The sequence below is a fragment of the Eptesicus fuscus genome, chromosome 22 (genome assembly GCF_027574615.1).
Source record: "Eptesicus fuscus isolate TK198812 chromosome 22, DD_ASM_mEF_20220401, whole genome shotgun sequence".
Taxonomy (NCBI): domain Eukaryota; kingdom Metazoa; phylum Chordata; class Mammalia; order Chiroptera; family Vespertilionidae; genus Eptesicus; species Eptesicus fuscus.
In genome coordinates this window covers 5,184,689-5,208,393 of record NC_072494.1, presented here as the reverse complement: position 1 = coordinate 5,208,393, position 23,705 = coordinate 5,184,689, and the positions used below count along the sequence as shown (strand labels likewise).

General features: G+C 50.3%; 1 protein-coding gene across 1 annotated transcript in view; it reads left to right on the top strand.

Moving 5' to 3' along the window:
• The window catches only part of VAV3 (vav guanine nucleotide exchange factor 3), a 169,210-nt gene that overhangs the window by 76,767 nt on the left and 68,738 nt on the right, over window positions 1–23,705 (top strand). The window contains exons 16-18 of the mRNA XM_008147095.3: window positions 11,388–11,489; window positions 11,799–11,899; window positions 21,296–21,321. Of these exons, the coding sequence (XP_008145317.2) occupies window positions 11,388–11,489; window positions 11,799–11,899; window positions 21,296–21,321 (229 nt within the window). The remainder of the gene's footprint in view (window positions 1–11,387; window positions 11,490–11,798; window positions 11,900–21,295; window positions 21,322–23,705) is intronic.

Genomic DNA, 23,705 nt, shown 5'->3' with positions numbered 1-23,705 from the left:
CCATCTAAACCAGGGTGGGGAATGTCTGGCCCGCGGGCCACATAAGGCCCGAGAGAGTATACGGTCTGGCCCTGCCCAGGCATTAGGGGCGAGTTAATGAAATGTTTGACCAAATACAGCAGGCGAATTTTTAAGTGGATAATTTTGTGTGGCCCGAGAATGATGTTATAAATACCCAATTGGCCCTTGGCAGAAAGAAGGTTTCTCCACCTTGGATTTAAGGGAAAAGAGGTCAGTGCCCCCGACTAAAGAATCAGAGACTGCATGTTTTAAAAATTCTTGCGGCACACCGCTCTAAAATCGCTGACCTAGAGCATCAGACAGTTTCTTTAACTGTCCCAGAAATAAGGCAAAGTTGGGTAAAATATGAAATAAAGAAAGTGGATAATAGAATAAGAAGACTTTTTAAATAAAGATTATTTATTTTATTTTTTGAGAGAGAGAGAGAGAAGCATTGATTGGCTGCCTCCTGCACACCCCCTACTGGGGATCGAGCCCAAAACCTGGACATGTGCCCTGACCAGGAATTGAACCGTGACCTCCTGGTTCATGGGTTGATACTCAGTCACTGAGCCACGCCAGCCGGACCGTGTGTAAGTACTTTTAAATAGCAGTTCTAACACATGAAGGCAAGCACAAACCTTTGAATAGAGGTTATCGTTGGATGAAAACAAATTCTCTAACAAAAGATTTTAATATTGTGCTGTCAATATCTCTATCCCAGACATAGATGATGATGGGTGGACAGCCTACCATCAAGGCTGTGGGGAAAAAAAAATCAATGGTCTTTTAAAAACTTGAGCTCTGATATTTGCCAAGTATTTCTGCTTCCAATGAGGGAAAGTGTAAGAGGAAGATGCAAACAGAAAAAAATCCATCAATCCATTCCAAAAAAGAAGTGGCTCCCACAAGATAAGTCACTACAAAGCAGAACTGGATTAAATTCGACTTCGGTCTGGTCCTCACACAGGCTACAAGAATTCTCCCTGCGTCTGTGCTCTGGCCCCAAGGGGCATGTTTCTTGGAGCAGTGCTGCCTACTACTGGCCGCTTGGTTCATTGCAGTTTCAGAACTGTCTGACGAAGTCACTGATTTAAAGCAGTGATTTTCAGCTTTTTCTTCTCCTGGCACAATTAACCAATTACTACCATTCTATGGCACACCAAAATATATATATTTTTCCAATATGACAAAAAATAGGTATAACTTTTTGTTGTGTTGGCCGTTGTGATTTTTAAATTTGACAGTCTAAGGGAAAAGAGGTCAGTGCCCCTGTCTAAACGGACAGGGATTGCGTGTTTTAAAAATTCTTGCTGCACACCGGGTGAAAATTGCTGGATTAAAGTAATCAATCCATTCTCTACATAACAATACTTCGGCTTATTAGGTGTTTAAAATGGAAAAGCCCTCCTCAGTAAAAACTAGTCATCAGAAAGCCTCCTGGATCACCCATTCTGTGTGCTTTTTGATCGAGGGTTCTCAGCCAATTCCTTTGGCTTTGCGAGACGGTATGTTCACAGATTATTCCAAAAATAAGCATTTGGGGTAATAAGTCTTAGCTTGTCTGATAAGGCAAGTATACTACGCAGTGTCTGAGGCTGATTTTCTGCATTTATCTCATTGTTTTTGGTCTCCTGGATGGCTTTGTGTATTCTTCTATTACTAAAGACTCAAATTACAAAAAACCCCCACAAAAGATGGTATGTTCGACTAGATGGGCATAGACTATCAATTTTATTTTTGTTATGATTTTGAATGTAAGTAATGCCTTCATTATAATTAAGCTAATTTTCTGTATTATTTAATCATCATTCTACTTCCACAGACAGAATAAGGCTTATTAAATTTTCCTGATGGTTTACAGAACAGGTACACAGAATTCAAAGCGGAGCAATCACCTGTAGGGCATGAAGGCCTTAATCTTCCCAGAGGAACCACACATATCATTGTCTGGTCTGTACATCCACACACATTCTTCTAAACACACACACACACACACACACACACACACACACACACACACACACGGTAATAGCTGTCTGATGTACTTTTGAGAACCCAGAGAGAAAAGCACAAGAGAAAAATGTCCTAACTGTTGGGTAGACAGAAAGGAGAATAAACTTGCACTATTATTCTTGTATCAGAATTAGCTTCTGCACTTCCTCCAACTTCTCTTGCCATTCACAAGCCTTCCACACACTCAAGAAAGAGGCTGCAAGAAAGAAAGAAAAAAAAAGATCAACATTTTCCACCCGCCACCCCTTTAACCGATGAATGGCTGCCAAGTCCCGGAGAAGGACTCAGACCTGCCTGGGTCACGTGGGCAGTCAGTGGTAGGACCGGGGCCCTTCCTTGCCTTGTTTCTCCTGCTCCCCCCCCACGTGGAACTCCACGGAAACGTCTCTTCCGTTTGGTTTCCTGCTCTGTTTGTGGGATGATGACTAAGGTCCACACAGGGACACCTCAGACTCCTTACAATTTCATTTCATCCTCGCTGCCTTCCCTTTCCTCCAGATGATTCCAGCGATTACCAGCGCTTCCCTAGTCATTAGACACTTGACTCCAAACCCCTTTATGAAGTTGGGTTTATTGGCAATTTTACGTAAGTGTGAATTCTCAGTTTCCAAATGAATTTTAAACCCAATTGCAAACAGTCTGCTAATAAACATCTACAATTAATATTTGGCTATTTCCCCACCAGCCCCATATTCAGATGGTCACCCTCTCTGGTGATACGTTCAAAATGGCCAGCTCGCCCGCCGTACTTTCAGTTAAACAGAAGCCCTGGGGCCGGCCGCAGGCTCCGCGCACTCAGACGGTGTCCGTGTCCTGAGTCAGTACGAACCTCATGCTGCAACACCCAGTCTCTTACGCTGAAATGCCACCAAGCCAGGGTTCTCTGAAAGCATCAGTACCCTGTGGAGCCATTTGAACCCCCAATAAAGGCCATCTAAGGGGAGTTTTATTGTCATTGACTATGGAATGGCCAGGTTGGGCTGTGCAACACATTCAACAATTGAACAAGCCAGGAGTTTAATTAACTTTCTTTGGATTTCACTCGATCTGCAGCGGCAAGGCTTCATGCCAGAGGACTCGGGCTCAGGCGCGCCCGGTGAAAACACACCTGGGAGGCCGAAGGGCTGGTGGAGTAGCGGCCCGACTGCTAATCGCCGCTGGGGGAGGCTGGGGGCAATGGCCTCCTCTACCCCACGGCCCCTGGTCCCCGGACAGGGAGAGGGGAGAATAGTAGACGCCCCCGTTTTATGGGAAAGGAACCCACTCATGAAGGGTAGCCCCGAGAGGAGAGAAATCATCATTCAACTTTCGATAAGTTCCTCTAGAGACAGCGTGACCTCAGACAGCAAGGCTGAGATGGCCCGTCCTTGGGCGTCAATTCACAGCCTGCGAATTCATCTCCCCTGGCCAGGGGCCGAGGTGAGGGTGGGCTTTGCCCCTGGCCTCTGCAGCTCCGAATCTAGGGTTCTCTCCGAAAGAAAACTCTGGTGAGGAGAGTCATGCCTGTGAGCGTGTTTGGTTCATGTAACTGTATGGGTAGACATGTGGGCACGTGTCCAACACAGATCGTCCCCATATTAGCTGTCCTGAGGGAAAGGCCCAGGAGGGACTCCTTAGCCGCTCGCACAGGCTAATGCCAGAAGCAAAGACTGCTTAGCTAAGAACCAGCTAGGAAAGCGTGCACAAGGCCAGGGGCAACAGTGCCAGCCTGGGCCCCAGGCACAGTCAGCGGGTCCCAAGCGTCATTTTCATCTTTTTAAAAATAATGCTTCATCGTTGAAAGTATTACACGTGTCCCCCCTTCCCCCCCATTGACCCCCTTCAGCCTGCGCCCCACCCCCCCCAGGCCCTCACCGCCCCATTGTCTGTGTCCATAGATTATGCATATATGCATACAAGGCCCTTGGTTGATTATCTCCCACCCCCCTAACCTCCCCCGCCTTCCCTCTGAGATTCCCCACTCTGTTCCATGCTTCCATGTCTCTGGATTCACTCTGTTCATCAGTTTATGTTGTTCATTAGATTCCACATCTGAGTGAGATCATGTGATGCTTGTCTTTCTCTGCCTGACTTATTTCACTGAGCATCGTACTCTCCAGCTCCCTCCATGCTGTCTCACAGGGTAAGACATCCGTCTTTTTACTGCTGCATCGTGTTCCCTGGTGTAGATGTCCCACAGCTTTTCTATCCACTCATCTGCTGATGGGCACTTGGGCTGTTTCTAGTTCTTAGCTATTGTAAACAATGCTGCTGTGAACATAGGGGTGCATACATTCTTTCTGATTGGTGTTTCGGGTTCCTAGAAGTGGGCGCACTGGGTCAATGGCAGTTCCATGTTTAATTTTTTGAGGAAGCTCCATACTGTTTTCCATAATGGCTGCACCAGTCTGCATTCCCACCAGCAGTGCACTAGGGTTCCCTTTTCTCCACATCCTCACCAATACTTGTCACTTGTTGATTTGTTGATGGTAGCCATTCTGACAGGTGTGAGGTGATACCTCATTGCTGTTTTAATTTGCATCTCTGATGATCAGTGACTTGGAGCATTTTTTCATATGTCTCTTGGCCTTCTGTATGTCCACTTTGGAGAAGTGTCTAGGTCCTTTGCCCATTTTTAAATTGGATTGTGTGTCTTCTTTTGTTAAGTTGTATGAGTTCCTTATATATTTTGGATATTAACCCTTTATCAGATGTATCATTGCCAAATATGTTCTCCCACACAGTGGGCTCCCTTTTTGTTTGGTTGATGGTTTCCTTTGCTGGGCAGAAGCTTTTTATTTTGATGTGGTTCCATTTGTTTACTTTCTCCTTAGTTTCCTTTGCCCTAGGAGATGTATCCTCAAACATATTGCTATGTGAGATGTCTGAGATTGTTCTGCCTATAGCTTCTTCTAGGATTTTTGTGGTTTCACGACTTAACATTTAAGTCTTTTATTCATTTTGAGTTTATTCTTGTGTATGGTGTAAGTTGGTGGCCTAGCTTTATTTTTTCTTTTCTTTCTTTTTTTGCATCATCTGTCCAGTTTTCCCAACACCGTCATTTTCATCTGGATACTCCTGGCGGGAAGGACTCACAGTAGCATCTAGTTCATTATTCCCAGCCTCCGTGGCGTGCAGACACTCCATGAGGTTGCTCTATGGCGTTTCTTCTAGTAAATCAAAGCCCGCAGAACAGCTCAGCTCCTTCTCAGTCTGGAAGATGGTCAGGTCACCGCGGCCCTTGAGAAGCCGACCCCCCTCACCACAATTAAACAGGCCGGGAGCCCGCCTCGGGGAGCCCTGACCTCGGGGCTGTTTGTTATGCATGCAACCCTCTTCCCACGCCATTGGGCTTTCAAAATGCACCCACAGCAACCGCTTTAATTTAAAAAGCCAGGGTTCGATATGTCAGAGCTCAAATATTCTCCGAGAAGGAGCTTTAATGCGTATATATTATTAATGCGCTATCAAAGCACAGAGCCCTGAGTTGATTCCCACCAGCGAGTCATTAGTCAAAGGCTACACAGAGCAGGCCCGTGCGGTAACAGATGCATTTCATTTCGGGGAGCCCTGGCTATCCGGGGAGCAGAAGGGAAGGAAGAGGCAGGAAGTCTGCCTGCCGTTTCCAGTTAGGAGAGAGAAAAACGGAGTTTAATAAAACATCGGTTTTATTCCTTCCTGGCCACGGGGGCAAGAGACTCTTTGGAGAAAAGCCTGGGAAAAGCAGGCCTTACCACGAGGCATCCGAAAGGGGCCTGGGCAGTGGAGGGTCGAGGGGGTCTCCAGCCCATTGGGAGCTGTGTGACCCCTTCTAAGCTTTGTGAAGATTTAATGAGACAAATATCAGAATAGCACTGTGCTTAGACATAGGATGTTCATGTCCTCGAATGCTAATTCTCTTAGAGGACTGAGGCAAAGAACGACTTAAAGAATAACGAAGCCTGGCCAGTGTGGCTCAGTAGTTGAGCATCGACCTATGAACCAGGAGGTCACAGTTCGATTTCTGGTCAGGGCACATGCCCGAGTTGTGGGCTCCATCCCTAGTGCGGGGGTTGTGCTGGAGACAGCCAATCAATGATTCTCATCACTGATGTTTCTATCTCTTCTATTTCTCCCTCTCCCTTCCTCTCTGAAATCGATAAAAATATATATTAAAAAGAAAAAGAAAGAAAAAACAATAGATCCAAGGCTCTCTTATAACAGCTGGGGGAGACCCACACTCATTCTGAGCCATTTTATTTGCACCAGAGCAATGCTTACTAGTATTTGCTGATGGAAGCGGGTAGGTGGCCATCCTCCCTCCTGCCTGTGACTTCGCTTTCCTCATAAGCATGCTTGGGGATGCCAGAGAAATGTGAAATAAGAATCAGCTAAAACCAGAGAGAAAGGACAGGCGTGGATCCCCACCAGGCAACCAGAGAACAAGAATACCATGTCGTATTTGCTAGTGCTTTGTCATGCATGACTTGCTTTCGCATGTTTCTGGATCAAACCAGCGACTCGGAGGCTCCCTTTAATGACAGCTGAGATTTTCTGAGCCCTGTCCCGGGTCCTGCTTCTGTCAGCGCTGCCAACACAGGTCCAGTTCCCTACGCGACCCATACATGAGATTCGGGGGGAGAGCGGCCTGCTCAATGTGGGAGGTTCATGCGACCAGGTCAGCACCCTGAGACTCCGCTCAGCCCAGGGCAGCGGATGGCGTCTGCGTGGATTTCATACCCATAAGCAAGTTCTTCTGATGAAAAGCTGGCAGCGAAAGCCTTTCAAGGAGAAAGAATAAAAGGTGGTTTTTAGAGCAAATCATCTCTCCAAGACAAACATGCGTGTGGGCAAACCAGCACAGAGATGCTCCGTGGATGGTACCTTAGTAGTTATGCCCAGAAGGCGAACCAGTTTCCAAACAGACTCCAGAAGGCTTGGGGCACCCCGAAGATGCCCAAGCACGTGCCGCCACAGTCAGAATGTCACCCACATGCGCCCTTCAGGAAGGCCCACGCTCGGGCCCACTCGTGACACCAGCATCGGCTCCTGTCACCTCTCCCAGGTCCCCAGGAAGGACACGTTCAGATGAAATAAGAGGAACGAGGGTCGTTACTGCCGGGAAGCTGGTGTCTCGAGAGCACGAGGAGCCGTCGCTGACTGCAGAGCTGTCCTCGCTGACGGGATGCTGGGACAGGAGAGCTGGCCGCGCTGTCGCTGACGGCCTTGACTCCTTTCCTGTAACCACGTAATAAAACTTAATGAGCCCGGCCGGCCGGCATGGCTCGGTGGTTGAGCATCGACCTATGAACCAGGAGGTCACGTTTCTATGCCCGGGTTTCGGGCTCAATCCTCAATGTGGGGCGTGCAGGAGGCAGCTGATCGATGCTTCTCTCATCTTTGATGTTTCTATCTCGCTTTCCCTCTCCTTTCCTCTCTGAAATCAATAAAAATATATTTATCGAAGCAGGTTACTAAAATGGGAGTCTTTATGGGTATATGTGAGCCTAACCTAGTTCTGATTTATAGAAAATCCACCCCATAATAGGTCTCGCTATATCCCCTCTTGCTTCAACATGAAGAATTCTCTGTAAAGAAGCCACAAAGGGTATTTTTTTGGGAGGGCGGGCGGTTCCACTAAATCTGATGTCAAACCCTCTAAGATCTCTCCCGTTTCCCTAGCCTCTGCCCACCACTCTTTCCTCATCTCCCATTTCCTCTCTTTATGATTGGGCTCCTGCCAAAGGCTCTCTCCTGCCCCGCCTTATGTCCTGTGTCATGGTGGGGGTTTAATAAGCGTGAAATGCATGAACGACTCTGCCTTCAGGTTTGGGAGAAGTAAATGTGGGGAAGTGGAGGAAGAGCCTAGAAATGTGCCTGGTGCGTTAGCGATGTGCAAACAGTGCCACTTGTGGTCATTTTTAATATCAGATGTTTACTGATTTCAGAGGGGAAGGAAAAAGGGGAGAGAGAGAGAGAGAGAGAGAGAGAGAGAGAGAGAGAGAGAGAGAAAGAAAGAAACATCAATGCTGAGAGAGAGAGTCATTGATTGGCTGCCTCCAACCCAGGCATGTGCCCTGACCGGGAATCGAAGTCCTGGTTCATAGGTGGACGCTCACCCACTGAGCCCTGCCGGCCGGGCTCGGGACCATTTGTCTTCGCATTAGCCTGTCAGTACCTCTGCTTCCCCATCCTCTCCTGTTCCGTCTCCTTTCAACAGAAAAGCCAACTTCCTGTCTTCAGTGTTCACATCCCCACAGGCTGTAGACCATGCGTGCTGACACCTCCCTTCAGTTGGCACTGGATGTAATGCCCGGGACCTTTTCATACATGTCCTCCCCCGAGTGCCCGCATCTCTTACTGTGCTTGAATAACGACACGCGGCTTCGGTCACAAGGACACTGAGCACGCAGCAGCCTTCCTAACGGGAGTCCTCTGGGGACTCAGCCCCACGGCTACCCAGGGCCCCTGGCCACTCACAGAGCACGAGGCTGGCACCATCGCTGCCGTGTGGGTTTGGAGTCAGCGATTCACAAATGCTAGCCGGTCCTCATCGAGCACCAGGCCCGGGCCGGGGTACGCCCTAAGCGCTCTCATGCCTTCCTCCCGTCAGGAGTCGGTGTGATCAGTATTCCTGGTGCTGCTTGCCCACGTGCCCGAGGTCACGCTGTCGGGTCGGGAGTTGGGATTTCAGCCCAGGTGGAATTTCGGCCTCCGGCCCTCAGCTCTGCTTTCGGATTCCACTGTGCCCCAGAAGCCGTCCGGGGTCAGAGAGTTAACTTTCACTCTCTAGCGTTGGATTTTAAATTTAAAAGCGATGTGCAGTTAGCATTTTCAAGCATTTCAGCCTTTCCCCCCTGCTGTCCTACCTGCCGCGTCTGGTCTCCTCTCCCCCATGCCAACCACTCCTCACGACACTTCCAGGATTATTTCCTCCATTGTCAGACGTTCCTTGTTAACCTCCCAGTGCGATTCTCCTCTCAGCTTTTTGTCTTCTGAAAAGTCAGCTTCTTCCTAGTTAGTTGGCGGAAGTGGTAAGTAGAAGTGGTCCCAGGTCAACTTGAATTGACCCTCAGAGAAAGGGGTTCCACTGGTTTCTAAAATGAATCCAGTTCTTCCCTCTCGGGGATCCATTGGCAGGAGTTGCTGCCTGAAGGAGACCTACTTAGAGTCCGAAACCCCAGGCTGATGAATTTTTCAAGGCCCCAGGACTGCAGCAGCTGTTATCTGACAGCTCATCTATGACTCTTCCCTTAATGCGCACAGAGAAGGAACAGCCCTTCCTGGCTAAGGAAACGGGGTTAGATGCGCCTTTCAAAGCTAACTTTATGGACTCGAGAATCAAATGTTGCCCGGCTGGGGTGACTCAGTGGTTGAGCGTTGACCTATGAACCAGGAGGTCCTGGTTTGATTCCCTGGTCAGGGCACATGCTCGGGTTGCAGGCTCAGTCCCCAGTAGGGGGCATGCAGCAGGCAGCCCATCAATGATTCTCTCTCATCATTGATGTTTCTATCTCTCTATCCTCTCTCTTCCTTCCTCTCTGAAATCAATGAGAAAAACATGTATTTTTAAAAGAAGAATCCAGTGTTTTCTGAACAATGTGAAGAGAGCTTTGTTTCCAGATTCCTGTCTTTTCTCTGCTCCCCCTCCGTGAAGGAGAAGGCTCTGATGTGTCAGCAGCAGCACAGAATGCCTCTGTGGAGGCGGCTGAGCTTCTCGGCACGCAGGGGGATCGTCTCCTGCAGAGAGAGGTCGCCTAAAGCCCGGAGCGGAGAGATCCCAGGTGGCACTGATGCGCGATTGCATTTGTAGCACGCTCCCATTCAGCCCACGGGGTGGAGGGCTGACCTCTGACCCCGCTGCCCCCCTGCCTGCTGCTCCGAGTGTCTCGGCGCATGTTTTTTCATGAGGCTCCTCCCGGCCCCTCGGCGTCTGCTGCCTGGCTGCCCGTCTGCGCTCCGCTTCCTTAGGCCAAAGCTCCGCGGGGCTGAGAGCTGTGAGTCTGTAAGAGGGGACAGCCCAGCTCGTCAGTGTCTCACGCTGTCCCTGCAGCCCCGCAAATTGCCGTGACACCCCAGAGAGCATCGTCTTGGCTCTCTAGGTGTAGCTCTGATTGGTACCCATAGTTAACGGACCCCTTTCTAATTTTTCTGCTTTGGTCTGTGAGCTGGATAAACTGCGAATATGTAAAAAGTCCTCTAGAAACGGCTAGACTTAGCTGTTTCAACGGACCTACTAGTCACACAGGTGGAAGGATATTAAGGTGACATTGCCTTGAGCTGTAGGTTTGGGGGCGGGAAGCACAGACCGGGGCTGGAGATCTTGGCCCTGCCGTTTTCTTTGCCTTAACAGCAGCAACTGTGTCCTAGGTTGTAAATGAGAGCGCCATAAGAGTACCCCCCAGCTAGGATCGGCGTGAGGGTCAAACAAAGGAATGATCAGCGTGTGGTGGTCACCGTGTCTGTAAAGAGAAAATGCACTGTGAGTGTCAGTCGGCAGTAGGCTTAGTGTATTTTTGTGTATGGGTAAATAACATATAAAACAGCCTGGCCAGTGTGTCAACTCATGAACCAGGAGGTCACGGTTCGATTCCCAGTCAGGGCACATGCCTGGGCTGTGGGCTCGATCCTCAGTGGGGGGTGCAGGAGGCAGCCGATCCATGGTTCTCTTTCATCATTGATGTTTCTATCTCTCTCTTCCTCTCTCTTCCTCTCTGAAATCAATAAAAATATATTAAAAAAACATAAATGATAGCATTTGTTTGTTTAATTTTACCTGGATTGTAAGGAAAGTGAATTGTTGTGGAGGAGGAAGTTTTTTGGTTTGTTTGTTTGTTTGTTTGTTTATTTATTTAATCTGCATTAGCTGCCTCCGTCCCTCACTGAACTGCTTACCTACACTTGAAGTTTTTAGTGATCAGACTGGTACCTTGTTTCAAACGTTTCGTGACATGATTTCATTCACTTTTATAGACCATCACAGCAGCCACGTCGCACCTGTGCAGAGGTGGGCTCTGTGGAGGGACCCTCTTCCCTGCCCTCACCCCCTCCAGCTAGTTTATAGCTCAGGGCTGTGGCCAGAGGCAAGAAATGACTGTCTAGCCTGTTTTGTGTTTTCCCTGAAAGGTTGTCTTCTGTGGCTATTCTGGAAAGTTCTCTGGGAACACTCGATTCTAAGGAGGATCAGGTCCCTTAACTCCTCACGGGCTGCTGGCTCTGACACAGTGAGATTTCGGTGCATGTTTTAAGGCAAAACACACCCTTGGCTTTGAGAAACATTGCGTTTGGAATAGCCTTTTTGCTCGAATCAGATCTCCACCCCACGGATGTTGATGAACTCTGGTTTCTGATGACTGGACTGCTCCTTCCCTGTGAGACTTTCTTTAGGAAGCTCCTTCTTTCCCTTCTTCTAGGTCCAACATAAGGCCAGACCATGCCGACTCCAATTTCCACGAGTTTAAGATGCACACCTTCAGCCGGGTGACCTCCTGCAAGGCCTGCCAGATGCTGCTCAGGTGAGCTCCGCGGCCGGGGTCCAGCCTGAGGGAGCCGGTCTCACTGCTGAGCATTGCAGGCCCCTGACGTCCCAGCCCAGCGTTCCCAAGGGGGGTGGGGGGGAGGAAATGGGGATATTGTCTCAACAGTGTGCACCCCACAGAGCTCTCCTGGGCCTTGAACCTGGGGTCCCCCAGGCCCCGGGAGGTCCCCTGCCTCGGCTTCGCACACAGCACTGTGTTCCCCTGTTTTCCTTTCTCGCACTAATGATTGCGTAGAGGCAAAGCTCAGCGCCTGCTCACCCCTCTGTCTCCCACTCCACCTTGCAGAGGAACCTTTTACCAGGGCTATTTATGCTTCAAGTGCGGCGCCAGGGCTCACAAAGAATGTCTGGGAAGAGTCGACAACTGTGGCCGAGTTAATTCTGCGGGTAAGTCATGTCTCTTGGGGTGATTCTGCTTCTAATTGGGACACAGAACTTGCTAAATGTAATCAGGCCCCATTTACACTCGGGATGTATTTACAGTAGCATCTTTGCTTTGACACTCATTGATGAGCACAGGTTAGAGGATTGTTGAAAGTCATGTGACTTCTCTACACACGTGGCAGGCAGCGGGTTCAATTTCCGGAGGAGTTAGGGAGGTTTCATGTTACCCATTTCACTCACACCAATCCCCTAATCTCACTCAGGCTGGACTCTTACCACCCAAACAGACACGTGGAGTAACAGAAACAAAACAAAAAATTATTCTTCATTTCTATCTTCAGTTCTTCAATTCCTCCCTTATTCTCTTAAATACTCAGCTCAGAAATGCTAATGATGCCAGCAGTAAGCATCATGCAGAAAATTCATGAGTTAACGAATTGAATACATTGTCATTTCCCAGCATGGAACAAAAAGCAATATTCTTTGGATTTTGTGTAAATATTTCCCCCTGGTTTTTAAAAATAGCACCCCACGATTGTTTCACGAACCCGTCTCTAGCCGTCGGCCATCGCACATTCAGGAGCCTTCCGCCTCTCCTCCTGGGCTCTCTCTTTCTTCTCTTTCTTTCCTGGCCTCTTTATTCTTTCTCTTTCTTCTCCTTTCTCTTTGTCCTGTTCCCCTGAGTTTCTCTGTCTGCGTTTTATCAATAAGACCTTTCAAAATCAGAGAAACTTTTTGAAGAGAAGAAAGGGATCTTGAACAGCTTGAGCTCAAAAGGCAGCCATGTCAACCTTTGATTTTCCCAAAGGGAAAGGTGGACATTGAATTATTTTGGATAATGTGAAGAAGAGTGAATGTGAAGAAGAGAATAATAGCTCGTTTCAGGGCTGACTTCAGAAACCGGGCAGTGTGGGAAGCGGGCGAATCCTATTAGAGGCCTGAGATCACAGCACACGCCTCACTGGCTCCTTCCGCGGACCTTCGGCCAGGGCCCCGGGAGCCGCTCCCCAGGCCGGAGACGGGCAGCTGCTGGGAGAAGGTCTGCCGTTAGCTGAGCACTCGCACGGTGCCTGCCCCATGGGCCTCTGTGTGTGGCGCCAGGGCACACAAAGGATGTCTGTGCTCGGTCAGGGCGCTTCTGCAACTCACTCGAGCTCTGTCAAGTGAAGGCGACAAGGTTAGTACCCACTACTATGTCTGAAGGTCAAGAACAGACTACAGCCCGGCCGGCGTGGCTCGGTGGTTGAGCATCAACCTATGAACCAGGAGGTCAGGGTTTGATTCCTGGTCAGGCAGTGCCTGGGTTTTGGGCTCGATCCCCAATAGGGGGCGTGCAGGAGGCAGCTGATCAATGATTCTCTCTCATCATTGATGTTTCTATCTCTCTCTCCCTCTCCTTCCTCTCTGAAATCAATAAAAAATATTTAAAAAAGAACAGTCTACAAAGTTGTAAAATACAGAATAGTACATAGTGTTACCACTATTCTTTGTCTGCCTGACACAATTGATCACTTAAACTTTGTCGTTTTCACTGGCCCCATTTTTTCATGTCTTTGGGGACCGTTCACATGTTATTTGCCCATAGAGGCTGGTGTGGTTTCCTAAGCTCTGCAGCCCTGTTTGCTGAGTCTGGGCGGAAGATAAAGGGGTTCCGTGATTGAACTGGTTGGTGTGGTTCTTCGATCCTACAGGGAACAGTAGGAGAGCAGTGGAGAGTCAAGAGGTCCCATGGTTGGCCTGGTTCTTCCGTTCTGTGGGGTACAGTGTGGGAGAGTAGTGGAGAGTCAAGCAGAGATTCTTTTTTTTTAAAATATTTTTATTGATTTCAGAGAGGAAGAGAGAATCATTGATTGGCTGCCTCCTGCACACCCCCTGCTGGGGATCGAGTCCAAAACCCAGGCACGTGCCCTTGACTGGAATCAAACCCAGGACCCTTCAGTCCGCAGGCCAACACTCTATTCACTGAGCCAAGCCAGCCAGGGCTCAAGCAGAGATTCTTGAAACTCTGCTATTTACTAGTTACATGAGTTCGCGGAAGTTACTTAAGCATTCTGAGCTCTCCTATATTCATCTTTAAGATGGAAGTTGGAGGGTTCTTGTGAGGGTCAGATCAGTTATGTGGATGCTCAGTGCAGAGCCTGGCACAGTGGGGGCTCAGTAAGGGAATCCATGGGGCTGAGTTGGAAAGTCATTTTCTTTAAAGGACGGGCTTCTTCTGTAATTTCCTTCTTGTTTGGGGATGTGGAGCAAATGTGGATAGAAACATGAGTGAGCACCAAACTGAGAAGGGAGACACAAGAAGGACAGCCATGGACTTCTAACATTTTCACTTCCATGTTTTTTAACAAAAAGGTCAGTAGGAAACAGTTGGGATTTCTACTGGGATGTTGCCAGTGTCTGTCCCTCTGTCTTTCGCTGAGCGGTTCTGTGAGGGGAGGGAGCTAGCATGTGATGGTGGGAGAGCCACCCAGCGCTGGAGTCCTGTCTGGTTGAAATCTGGCTCCACAGCTAACTTGTGGGGTGACTTAACCCCAGTTACTTCACCTTCCCTTCTCCAATAGGGATAATAATAGCACCAGCCTTTGAAAGTTATTCATTCCTTTATTTAAAAATATTTTTATTGATTTTAGAGAGAGAGGAAGGGAGAGGGAGAGAGAAAGAGATAGAAACCTCAGTCAGCTGCCTCCTGCATGCCCCCTACTGGGAATCCAGCCCGCAACCCCGGCCTGTGCCTTGACTGAATTGAACCAGTGACCTCTCGGTGCACAGGACAATAACTGAGCCACACCAGCCAGGACTGAAAGTTTTCTTCTTTCTTTCTTTTAAAAAATAAATATGTATGAAGTGCCAGGCACCGTTTAAGGACTTGGCCACTGTTCCCTCATGTAGGCCGACCAAGGTCCATGAAGTTGGTTTCATTGCTTTTCTTGTCTCACAGACAAGAAACCGAGGGAGAGACATAGGAACGTGTCTAAGCGGTTTAATGATAGAACACAGATTCGGCTCCAGCAGGGCCAGGTCCCGAGTTGGTCCTGCGCTCCGGGCTGTGCTGACACCTGCCGCATGTGTGACGGCACAGAGCCACCCCCAGCGAGTGGCCCTCGCAGCAGCAGGTGCTTCCTCTTCTCTCGGAAAGGGAGAGATGTCCTGATAGGTTTTTTTTAAAGCAATAACACCTTTGAATTGGGTAAGCTGGTAGCTACCAACTGTGTGTAGGTTTCAGTGTGTGGAAGTGTGAGAAACGAGGCATCCCTGAGGGTCATGCTTGCCCTGTCTCAGGGGCTGTCTCAGAGCTGGACGATATAAACACCTTCAGTCCTCGGCCTCTCGTGTGGAGATGAGGAAACTGAGTCATGCACGTAGGAAAGCAAGGTAACTGAGAATCAGACTGTGGGTGCCCCGCAGATTATGGATGGTACTTACACAGCTACCCCTCCCTGCAGGGCAGCGTCCTCCTCTCAGCTGGTGGTGGGGTTTATTATCAAGCAGGAAAGAGGGGTTCACACCTCCTTGTGAATCCATTTTTAGAATCTTTGCTTCGCTCTTCCTGTTTCATCTCCTTGAAACACACTTTCTTTTCTCCCTCCGGTTCCCAGATCTGACTCTCCCTTTCCTTCCCCTTCTCCAGGCTCTGTGCCAGTCCTCTAACCTTCCTCCACTGCCCAGTGCTGGTCTCCTGTAAATTGTTCTCCCGTTGGTTTTTGTGTGGGTTTTATACATTTGCCAGAGTTAGGCTGTGTTGTGGCAACTAAATGCCCCCAGTCCCAATGGCTTTAACCATCCCCGTTTATTTCTCACACACACGGTGCTGCGGCCCTGGCCCCCCGGGATAGCTCCCTTTAGCTCAGGGCTCGGGGATCCACACCAGTTCCTTCTTGTGGCTCTGCCTCTTCCACGCTCGGCCTCCAGGGTTGCTGCTCTGAAGCCCCAGGGACTGGAAGTGAGCAATGCCGTTTAGTTTGCTCACAGCCCATTGGGTAAAACTGGTCATGTGATCTCAGCTGAATGACAAGGGCAGCTGGGCCTTGTGGTGGAACTCAGGGCCTGTGTGTGGTGAGCCCTCCTCTCTGACGCTTTTTATTTCCTCTGGTAGGTTACATGCTCCTTCACTACGGGAGTGTGTCCCTCATTTGTATCTCCCCTTAGTACCAGGTCCAAAGTCAGGATGCATAAGACCAGGTAGTTGGTCCTTTCCCCCCAATAGAAATGTTTCCGCCCCACCGCAATCCTTCACCTGTTGGATGTGGCTGAAGACCAACCTTCAAGCATTGGAAGTAGCTGAGTCACCTGTTTTTGTGGATGTTAAGCCTTCTCTGGGTGCTGTCTTCCCAGGGCTCAGGAACCCTTCATACCTCATGCTCCGTATCCCTTAAATTCACCTAGTCTCCATTCATCCTTGAAGTAATAATTACTTGGCAAAAAATGCGGCGCATTTCTGAGTGAAGGAAGTAATTCTCATGAATATTCCACTCCGACAGATGACGAACTCCAGTACACGTGAAGGAGGGGAAAGGTGTTTTAATAAATGTTGGCTCTTTATCAGACCAACTGCGCAGCTTGGAACCAGATCGGAAGGTTGGGGGTTAATTTGTGTCTTCACATCTGGGAACTTGCAGGGGTGTAACAAGCAGGCAGTCCCACTGACCCTTTTTGTCCCTGAACCTGAGTGGACGCCTCCCGCTCGCCATGGCAACCTCAGCGCTCAACGCGCAGGGACCTGGAGGTGAGCTGCTGGCGCTTCCCGCTCAGCAGTGATGGGCATGGCCTCCCTAGACGAGCGTCCCCGCACAGGCCCCTGCCACGCGACGTCACGGCCGGTGGCAGCTCTTTTCCACAGTGTCCCCCTGGGAAGCCTGAGCCGGGGCTGCGACCTCTGGGGACGCTGTGCCTTTCCCCTCCCGTAGCATCTGGTCAGACGCCCTTCGCTCCCCTTCTCGCCCTGACGTGGCTCAGTACAGCTGGCTTTGCACCTCTCCCTTTAGACAAAGGAAGGGGGCGATGCCGGTGTGAGGCAGCTTCCCGGGGAGCGGGGCGCAGGCCTCAGCCGCTCTGTATGTCACGGAAGTGCTCCCCACTTGCTTCTCTGTTTAAAAACGGCTCCGGCTGCAGCCACTCCTCGTGGCCTAATGGCTTAACCCTGCCAGGTTGCTACCTAGAGCCGCCCTCCCACCCCCCAAATGGGCATCCGAATTGGCTCTTTTACAAAGAGGACTGCAGTATTTTAACATGCCCTAAGCCATGTGACTAGAATTTCATGTCAGCCTACCACCATTAGGTATTGGAACTTTTCTATGAACCAAGGCTTGGTCATCGATTATATAACCCCAAACTGGCTTTACTTCTACTTCCTATACTTCAATCCTATCACGTAAGTCAGTCCTCTTTTTTGACCCATCAAGACAATTTTAGACTCAAGCCTTGCTGTGATCCCTTCCATCTGCCCGTTTGGGTCAGTTGCATGATACAGTGATCATTATTAAAGGGAAGTGGGATCTGTTACATGGTTGGATTCCTCTTAGCGTCCGGAAAAGACTTGAACTTGAAGCCTCTTCCCAAGTATTGCTTATAGTTTTTTGTTTTCCCAGATTTTGCTGTAGATCTGAGTGGTGAGCATAGTAGCCACACAACTTCCTCCCAAACCGGCTCAGTCCCCACTGTCCTCTCGCGTTACTGCTGCACAGAAATGGCCTGTTTAGCTCTGATGACAAGGCACCGTCACGAGCTCCACTAGTAATGACTTGTCGTTGCCCCCGTTTGAGACCAGTGATAGCACTGGGTGTTGAGTTTCTTGGTTTGAAGAAAGAGAACTTCAGATGAGAGACGAAGCAGATTGCGTCGTAATACATGCACCGGGAGCCACTTGTATGGGACGGGCACATATAATAGAGCTGGGTTTTTGTTCCAGCAAATGAATCATGGGACGTGAGTGCACAGCCTCGGTGGAAACCATTTCTCTCACACCCCTGCCCGTGGCGCCCCGGGCTGGCTGCAGGCTGGAGCCCTGCACGCCCCGCCCTCAGCCGCACCTCGGCTCCGAGCCGCACGAGCTAGTTGGGGCCTGATGAGAGAACGAGAGGTCTGAACCCCTCGCGGGCCCGTGAGTCACCCCCTAGAAAGGTGCTTGAAAGGCCAAGAACATTTTACAGTTTGATCAATAGGAGCCCGAGAAGCAGGCTGCAGGGGAAAAACACGTTGAGGATTAAAGACTTTTGGACAAAGTTGAAGAATTAACTTGTTACCCTAAGGCAGTTCCCAGGAGAAAGAGACAGGGGGCCGTGTCTTCAGATCTCATCCAGCAGCCGTCCCAGCAGGTCGGAAGTAGACTTGGTGATGATCAGCCCTCGGGGTGTTGGGCCTGACGTGGGACCGGGCCTCAGAGCTGTGTGGGGGTCTCAGCGCCCGTGTTGGCATTTGGGTGCATGGCAAGAGGGGAAGGACGGCATGGCAGGCTGGAGAGCGGAGCCGCGTCTCCCTAGCACTTCATCCCAGGAGCTTCTTTCCTGGCTTCCCGGCCAGCGGGAACTCTGACCTGGGGAACAGCCTTGCCGCTGGGTTTCCCCCTCTCCTCCCTGTTATTTTAGTCGAAGTTAACACGCTGTTGCATCGATACCGTGGTCAGGATTTAGCTTCTGCCTGTGAATGAGTCAATCCGCTCAATAATTAGAAATGTGTCAGTAAAGGGTCCTAGCTGAGAATTTCTGAACTCAGAACAGATTCTAAGTGTCATTTCCAGCCCGTTGGCTTTGGCCCTGCTCTCAGAAAATGTACAGAACCCTCCCACGAAATGATGAGTAAAAGGTCTGACTTCCAAGAGCCATTGTTGACGTGATCCGCGCAGCCTGCGCAGGTCAGAGTGTGAGCGGCCTTCCGCCAGAGCCAGGGAGGGAATGCGCCTCTTTCTCGGGGGGGTGGGGGGCAGGGGAGGGTGGGGGCTGTGAGGACAGGGAGTCGTGGCGAGGGCCAGGGTCAGCCCCAGTGCAGGACCCTGGCCTTGGCCTTGCCCTTGCACCCAGCCCAAAGCCCCTTTCCCATTTTCCTCTGTGGTTACACGGGGAGGCCTGTGGAGAGCAGTTCTTAGCGCATCCAATGAGGATGGTAAGGAAAGCGGGTCCTCGAAGTGGGGGCAGCAGGAAGCGGGAGGAGTGAAGGAGGAGCGGTGCGTGGGGTGGTTCCCCGAGTCCAGTCTGTTCCCACTTGTGGCTGCCTGGACCTCACACCCTTTTTCTCCATTTTCATTTTTATTTCAAAGAGAGGAAGGAAGACAAGGATAGAAACATCCATGATGAGAAACATGGACCGGCTGCCTCCAGCACACCCCACACTGGGGATTGAGCCCTCATCCCGGGCATGTGCCCTGACTGGCAATCAAACCATGACCTCCTGGTTTATAGGTGAAGGCTCAACCACTGAGCCACGCTGGCCGGGCCTCACACCCTCTTGACTTCGTGAGAGGCTCCCTCATGCAGGCGACTGGCCAGCGGGCGCTCGCACCCTGTCAGGGTGCAGAGAGCTTAAATGAGGGTCTTTATTTTTCCTGGACCCGTTTTCAGGGTAAAGAGGTGCACACACAGCAACCTGCCCCCGGGGAGACCACGGTCTCCTCTTCCCGAGGGGCTCCCAGGTGCCCCCCTGGGCGTGGTGGGTTTACAGGGACATTTAAAGCACATTGTAAAGGACCTGCTTCCCCACAACATGAGAACACCTCTGTGCAGAGCCAGGAGCAAAAGGCTCCTCTGGAATCGATGCGAAGGGGCACGCTTCTGTGGCAGCAGGCCCCGGGGCGGTCTGGGTTTTCCGATGGCAGAGGTTGTCTGGAAGCATCGAGCTCTGCTCAGTCTCCGGGGCAGGCAGACTTGGACTGGACTCCCCACTCCTGTTGGCTCGCTCTACCTCACTGATTGGAGGAGAAAGGAGCTCAGAGCTGTTTGGGCAGATGGGTCTTTTTGGTCGAACCAGTGAGACAGGTATTACGACTGCTGTTAGGATCCGAGTTCACCTCGCCCGGGTCCTAAGTCTGGGCCCAGCATCCAGCCAGATGGTGCGCGTACAGACCCTCTCCCCAACCAGCCTCCCCCAGCCTGCCCTCTGCAGCCGGCCTATTTCTAGAGGGAGGACAAGGAGTGGAGTCGCTTCCTGTCCAGGAACCCTGGGCAGAGGCCGCCTCCCACCTGACAGCTGCCTGTGAGGCCGGGGTGATGGGGTTGGAAAGCGGATCAAGGAATGCAGACGCAGCTTTTCTCAGAAAGGTGACTTTTCGCCCATGGGTTTTCCTTTCCACGAATCAGGAGCAGTCAGTCCTTCAAATGAAAACAAAACCAGAGCAAACCTCCTGTTCCCTGCCCCAGGCGGTCATTCTGTGTGTACAACCTGTGGCCGCCAGGCGGGCTCTGAAGGACGGCGCGCCCTCGAACTCCGCTCAGTGGGGCTCCTCGGCCCACAGAGCTCATGTTTAGGCTTTCCCCCCTTTTCCTGACTTTCCCCCCTTTTCCTGAGTTTCCCCCTCGGTTTCTTTTTCTCGTTCCTTTTCTCTTTCCGGTCCTTCTTTAGAGGATCGTGTCGGGTGGGAAAGGTACCGGCACAGGAGAGAACGGCGAGGTGTTTTCCTTCAGAGCAGAGGAGTTGGAACCTGCCCAGGCGCCCCTGGGTGTGGGGGAAGGAGCAAGAATAGCCCCCACCGGGCCTCCCTGTGCAGCCGGAGCCGCTAATTACAGGGCGGCCCTCTGCTTTCCTGCCGCGTCGCTCACCTGAAGCTCCCGGGCCCTGCGACCTGCTGGTCGTTTTCAGGAACTAAAATGGAATGGACGTCATGGTTTTATATAGAGACGGGTCCACTGCGGAGGAGAGGAAAAGCCGATTGGGATCCGGCCCTCTGTTTTTTATTTCCATCTTTAAAGCGAAATGTATTCCCCACCCCCTCAAAATTAAAAATAAGTGTTGTAGCCACTTAATGCAAAAAGAATGACACGCAGTATTGTCCTGTGCTCGATTTGCGATGCTTGCAAATAGGATAGGGCCTTTGTAACTTGGTGTGTGGAGGTTCTTAAAACCAGGTGTGTTGAAAGTTCCCACCCAGCTTTCTCTTGGCACATAAATTTAGCGCGAGCCACCGTTTCAAGGAGCTTTATGGGGCTGGACTGACATGGCTCCATAAGCAATTGAAAAAGTTAAGCGTAACCGAGAAGTCATGCAGCACCATGAGTCACTCTGCCGACAGCCAATCGGGCCAGGGCACCCGAGTTGCAAAACAAGCCCCAGCCCAGCCTGAGGGACCCTGGAAAGTTAGTGCAGGCACCAGGCAGGGCGGCAGAGCCGAGTCCGACCGGCTGCACACGGCCCGCGGAGGCTCTAACCACACGGAACACTTTGCACTGACAATGCCCATCTTTACATTTCTTTCAGAACCGGGGACGCTCAAAGCACCGGAGGTAAGAGGAACATTTCAACCTTTGCAGGTCACGTTTGCATGTGGGGTCGTTTGCTAACAGGCGTGGGCTTTTGGCCTGTTAACTGAGCCTCTGAAAGTGGATGGAAAAGAGCCGGGGGAGCAAGCCAGAGCGCGTGAGTGAAACGCGGGGTTCAGTCAGAGGAGTGTTCACAGTCCCCCGTGGGAGGCCTCGCTGGAGGGAAAACGCGGATGGTTAGCCTAAGCCTGGTGTGTGAACTGGAACTTGCAGCATCTTACTGGTTCAGGTGAATTTCAGATGCAATGCTGGGGCATTCATGAGGGGGTGCATTCCCCCGCCACAGAATGCCACAAACTCGGAGGTTTAGGACACGCAGTGCCCCCCGAGGCATTGCCTGGGAAGGAGGAGCTTGGCCCCGTCTGTACAGAAGGAAGGTGGCCTCCTCCCAGGAGGCTGGGGGCCTGTCGCTGTCACGCAGCCTGTTGCTGCCGGGTGTTCCCCAGCACTGCGGTGCCAGCATCGGCCACCCAGGGATGTGCTTGTACATTGGAACACAGACGTGGTTCCTGTGGATCCAATCAGGACCTGGTAACCGTTTCCTTTGGGTTTAATGCAATCTCACGTTGAATGGCTTAGAACTATGTGATCCCTGTCACCCCTTGGAATAAAGCTGTTAAAAAAAGAAGAAAGAATGAAAAACATGGCCAGTTCCAGGCAGCCATTGCCTTGGCCTTCAACCCAAAGTAACACATTTCTTACCCGACCTCCCCCAAATAAGGTCCTAGCAAAGAAAATTAAAATAGAAACTATGTGTGATGATATGCGAACCTGAAGGACATTATCGGAGAATTCCAGAATAAAAGAATGACAAAAACATGCCATGCCAAATTATTTTAACACAATTGCATCTCATTAAGAGTGGTGTCATAGCAGTATGCATTTAATAGGCTGGTGTTCATATAGTTGGTAAAAATAATGAAAAGCATCGCAAGATGTCAATACGAGGTAAGTTATTTTCTGCTTTTCTTTTGCAAAAGCCCGTCCCTTTTTTCATCCAGGATAACAAGAGTGTGATGTGGCCATTCAGGTGTGCCTCTTCCATGTGTGAGCTGACGGTGTTTTAGACTCTAGATCGAGGGGATGTGTAACAAGATAATACTGGTTTTGGCATGGGCCATACAGGATGCTCTAGGGTAAAATGAGTTACTGAGGAGCTTCCTTTAGTGTTTAGCCGACAGGTGAGATTGTCACCAGGACTGCGAGGATTGTTCCAGAGGCGCCATGAAGACCTTGGAGAGCTGCCCCCTTCTCTCCCTCGCAGGCTGGTGTCAAGGCTATTGGTACAGGTTTTGAAACCCTGCATACCCTGGACTTCATCTCAGGGCTACTTTACCTCGATCCTGTTGGAAACAGACATTACTTTTCTTCCTCTGGGAAGATTATTCCACTTGATTTGATTCAAGTTATGCCAAGAAAGAAAGTGTGCAGATGAGAAGTGGTTCATAACTTTCACAGGGTGCTAAACAGCTCTCTCTGGGTGTTTTTTTTTTTTTTTGTTTTTTGTTTTTTGTGTGTGTGTGTGTGTGTTCTTAAAAGTTACACGTGAGCCTATCATGAAAGGAATTCATTTTCTTTTTTTCTTTTTTATTTATTAAATATATTTTATTGATTTTTTACAGAGAGGAAGGGAGAGGGATAGAGAGTTAGAAACATCGATGAGAAACATCGATCAGCTGCCTCCTGCACGCCTCCTACTGGGGATGTGCCCGCAACCAAGGTACATGCCTTGACCGGAATCGAACCCGGGACCTTTCAGTCCGAAGGCCGATGCTCTATCCACTGAGCCAAACCGGTTTCGGCAAGAAATTCATTTTCATGTTGAGTTTTTAAAAATGTAGCATCAGTGTTTCAGCGACTTGCTTATTAACTTTTGAATATAATAAGTGTAATTTTTATTTCCTGTGTGAATCTGCTAGTCATCTCTACTTTGGATGGCTAATTACAGCAAGCTCTTATACTGGCCGGTTTCTCCGGGAACTTGAGCTCGATTTAAGGGAGAATCGGATGTTAGGAAGTGTCTTTCACTCCGTCCTCCCCGCCAAGACTGATGCTGCTGTGATGTTCGGGAGTCTTCCCTGAACTGAAGGATGAAGGCCTCTGTAAGCTCTGGGACGCTTGTTGCTTCCCTCTGGTGAAGTTCTCCTTTCTCTCCGTGTACCTGCTTGTAGTCCTATGTGGGTCCCCTTGCCGGAGCCACGATCACACTTTTCACTGTTCATGTTATACCTCATTGTCAAGGTGGGCCAGTTTGCAGCAGCCACAGGCCCCACGGGTCTCCTTAGCCTCCCCTGGGACGTGCACCTCACGTCCCGTTCCAGCATGGGCTCCAGAGGCCACCTCGGCTC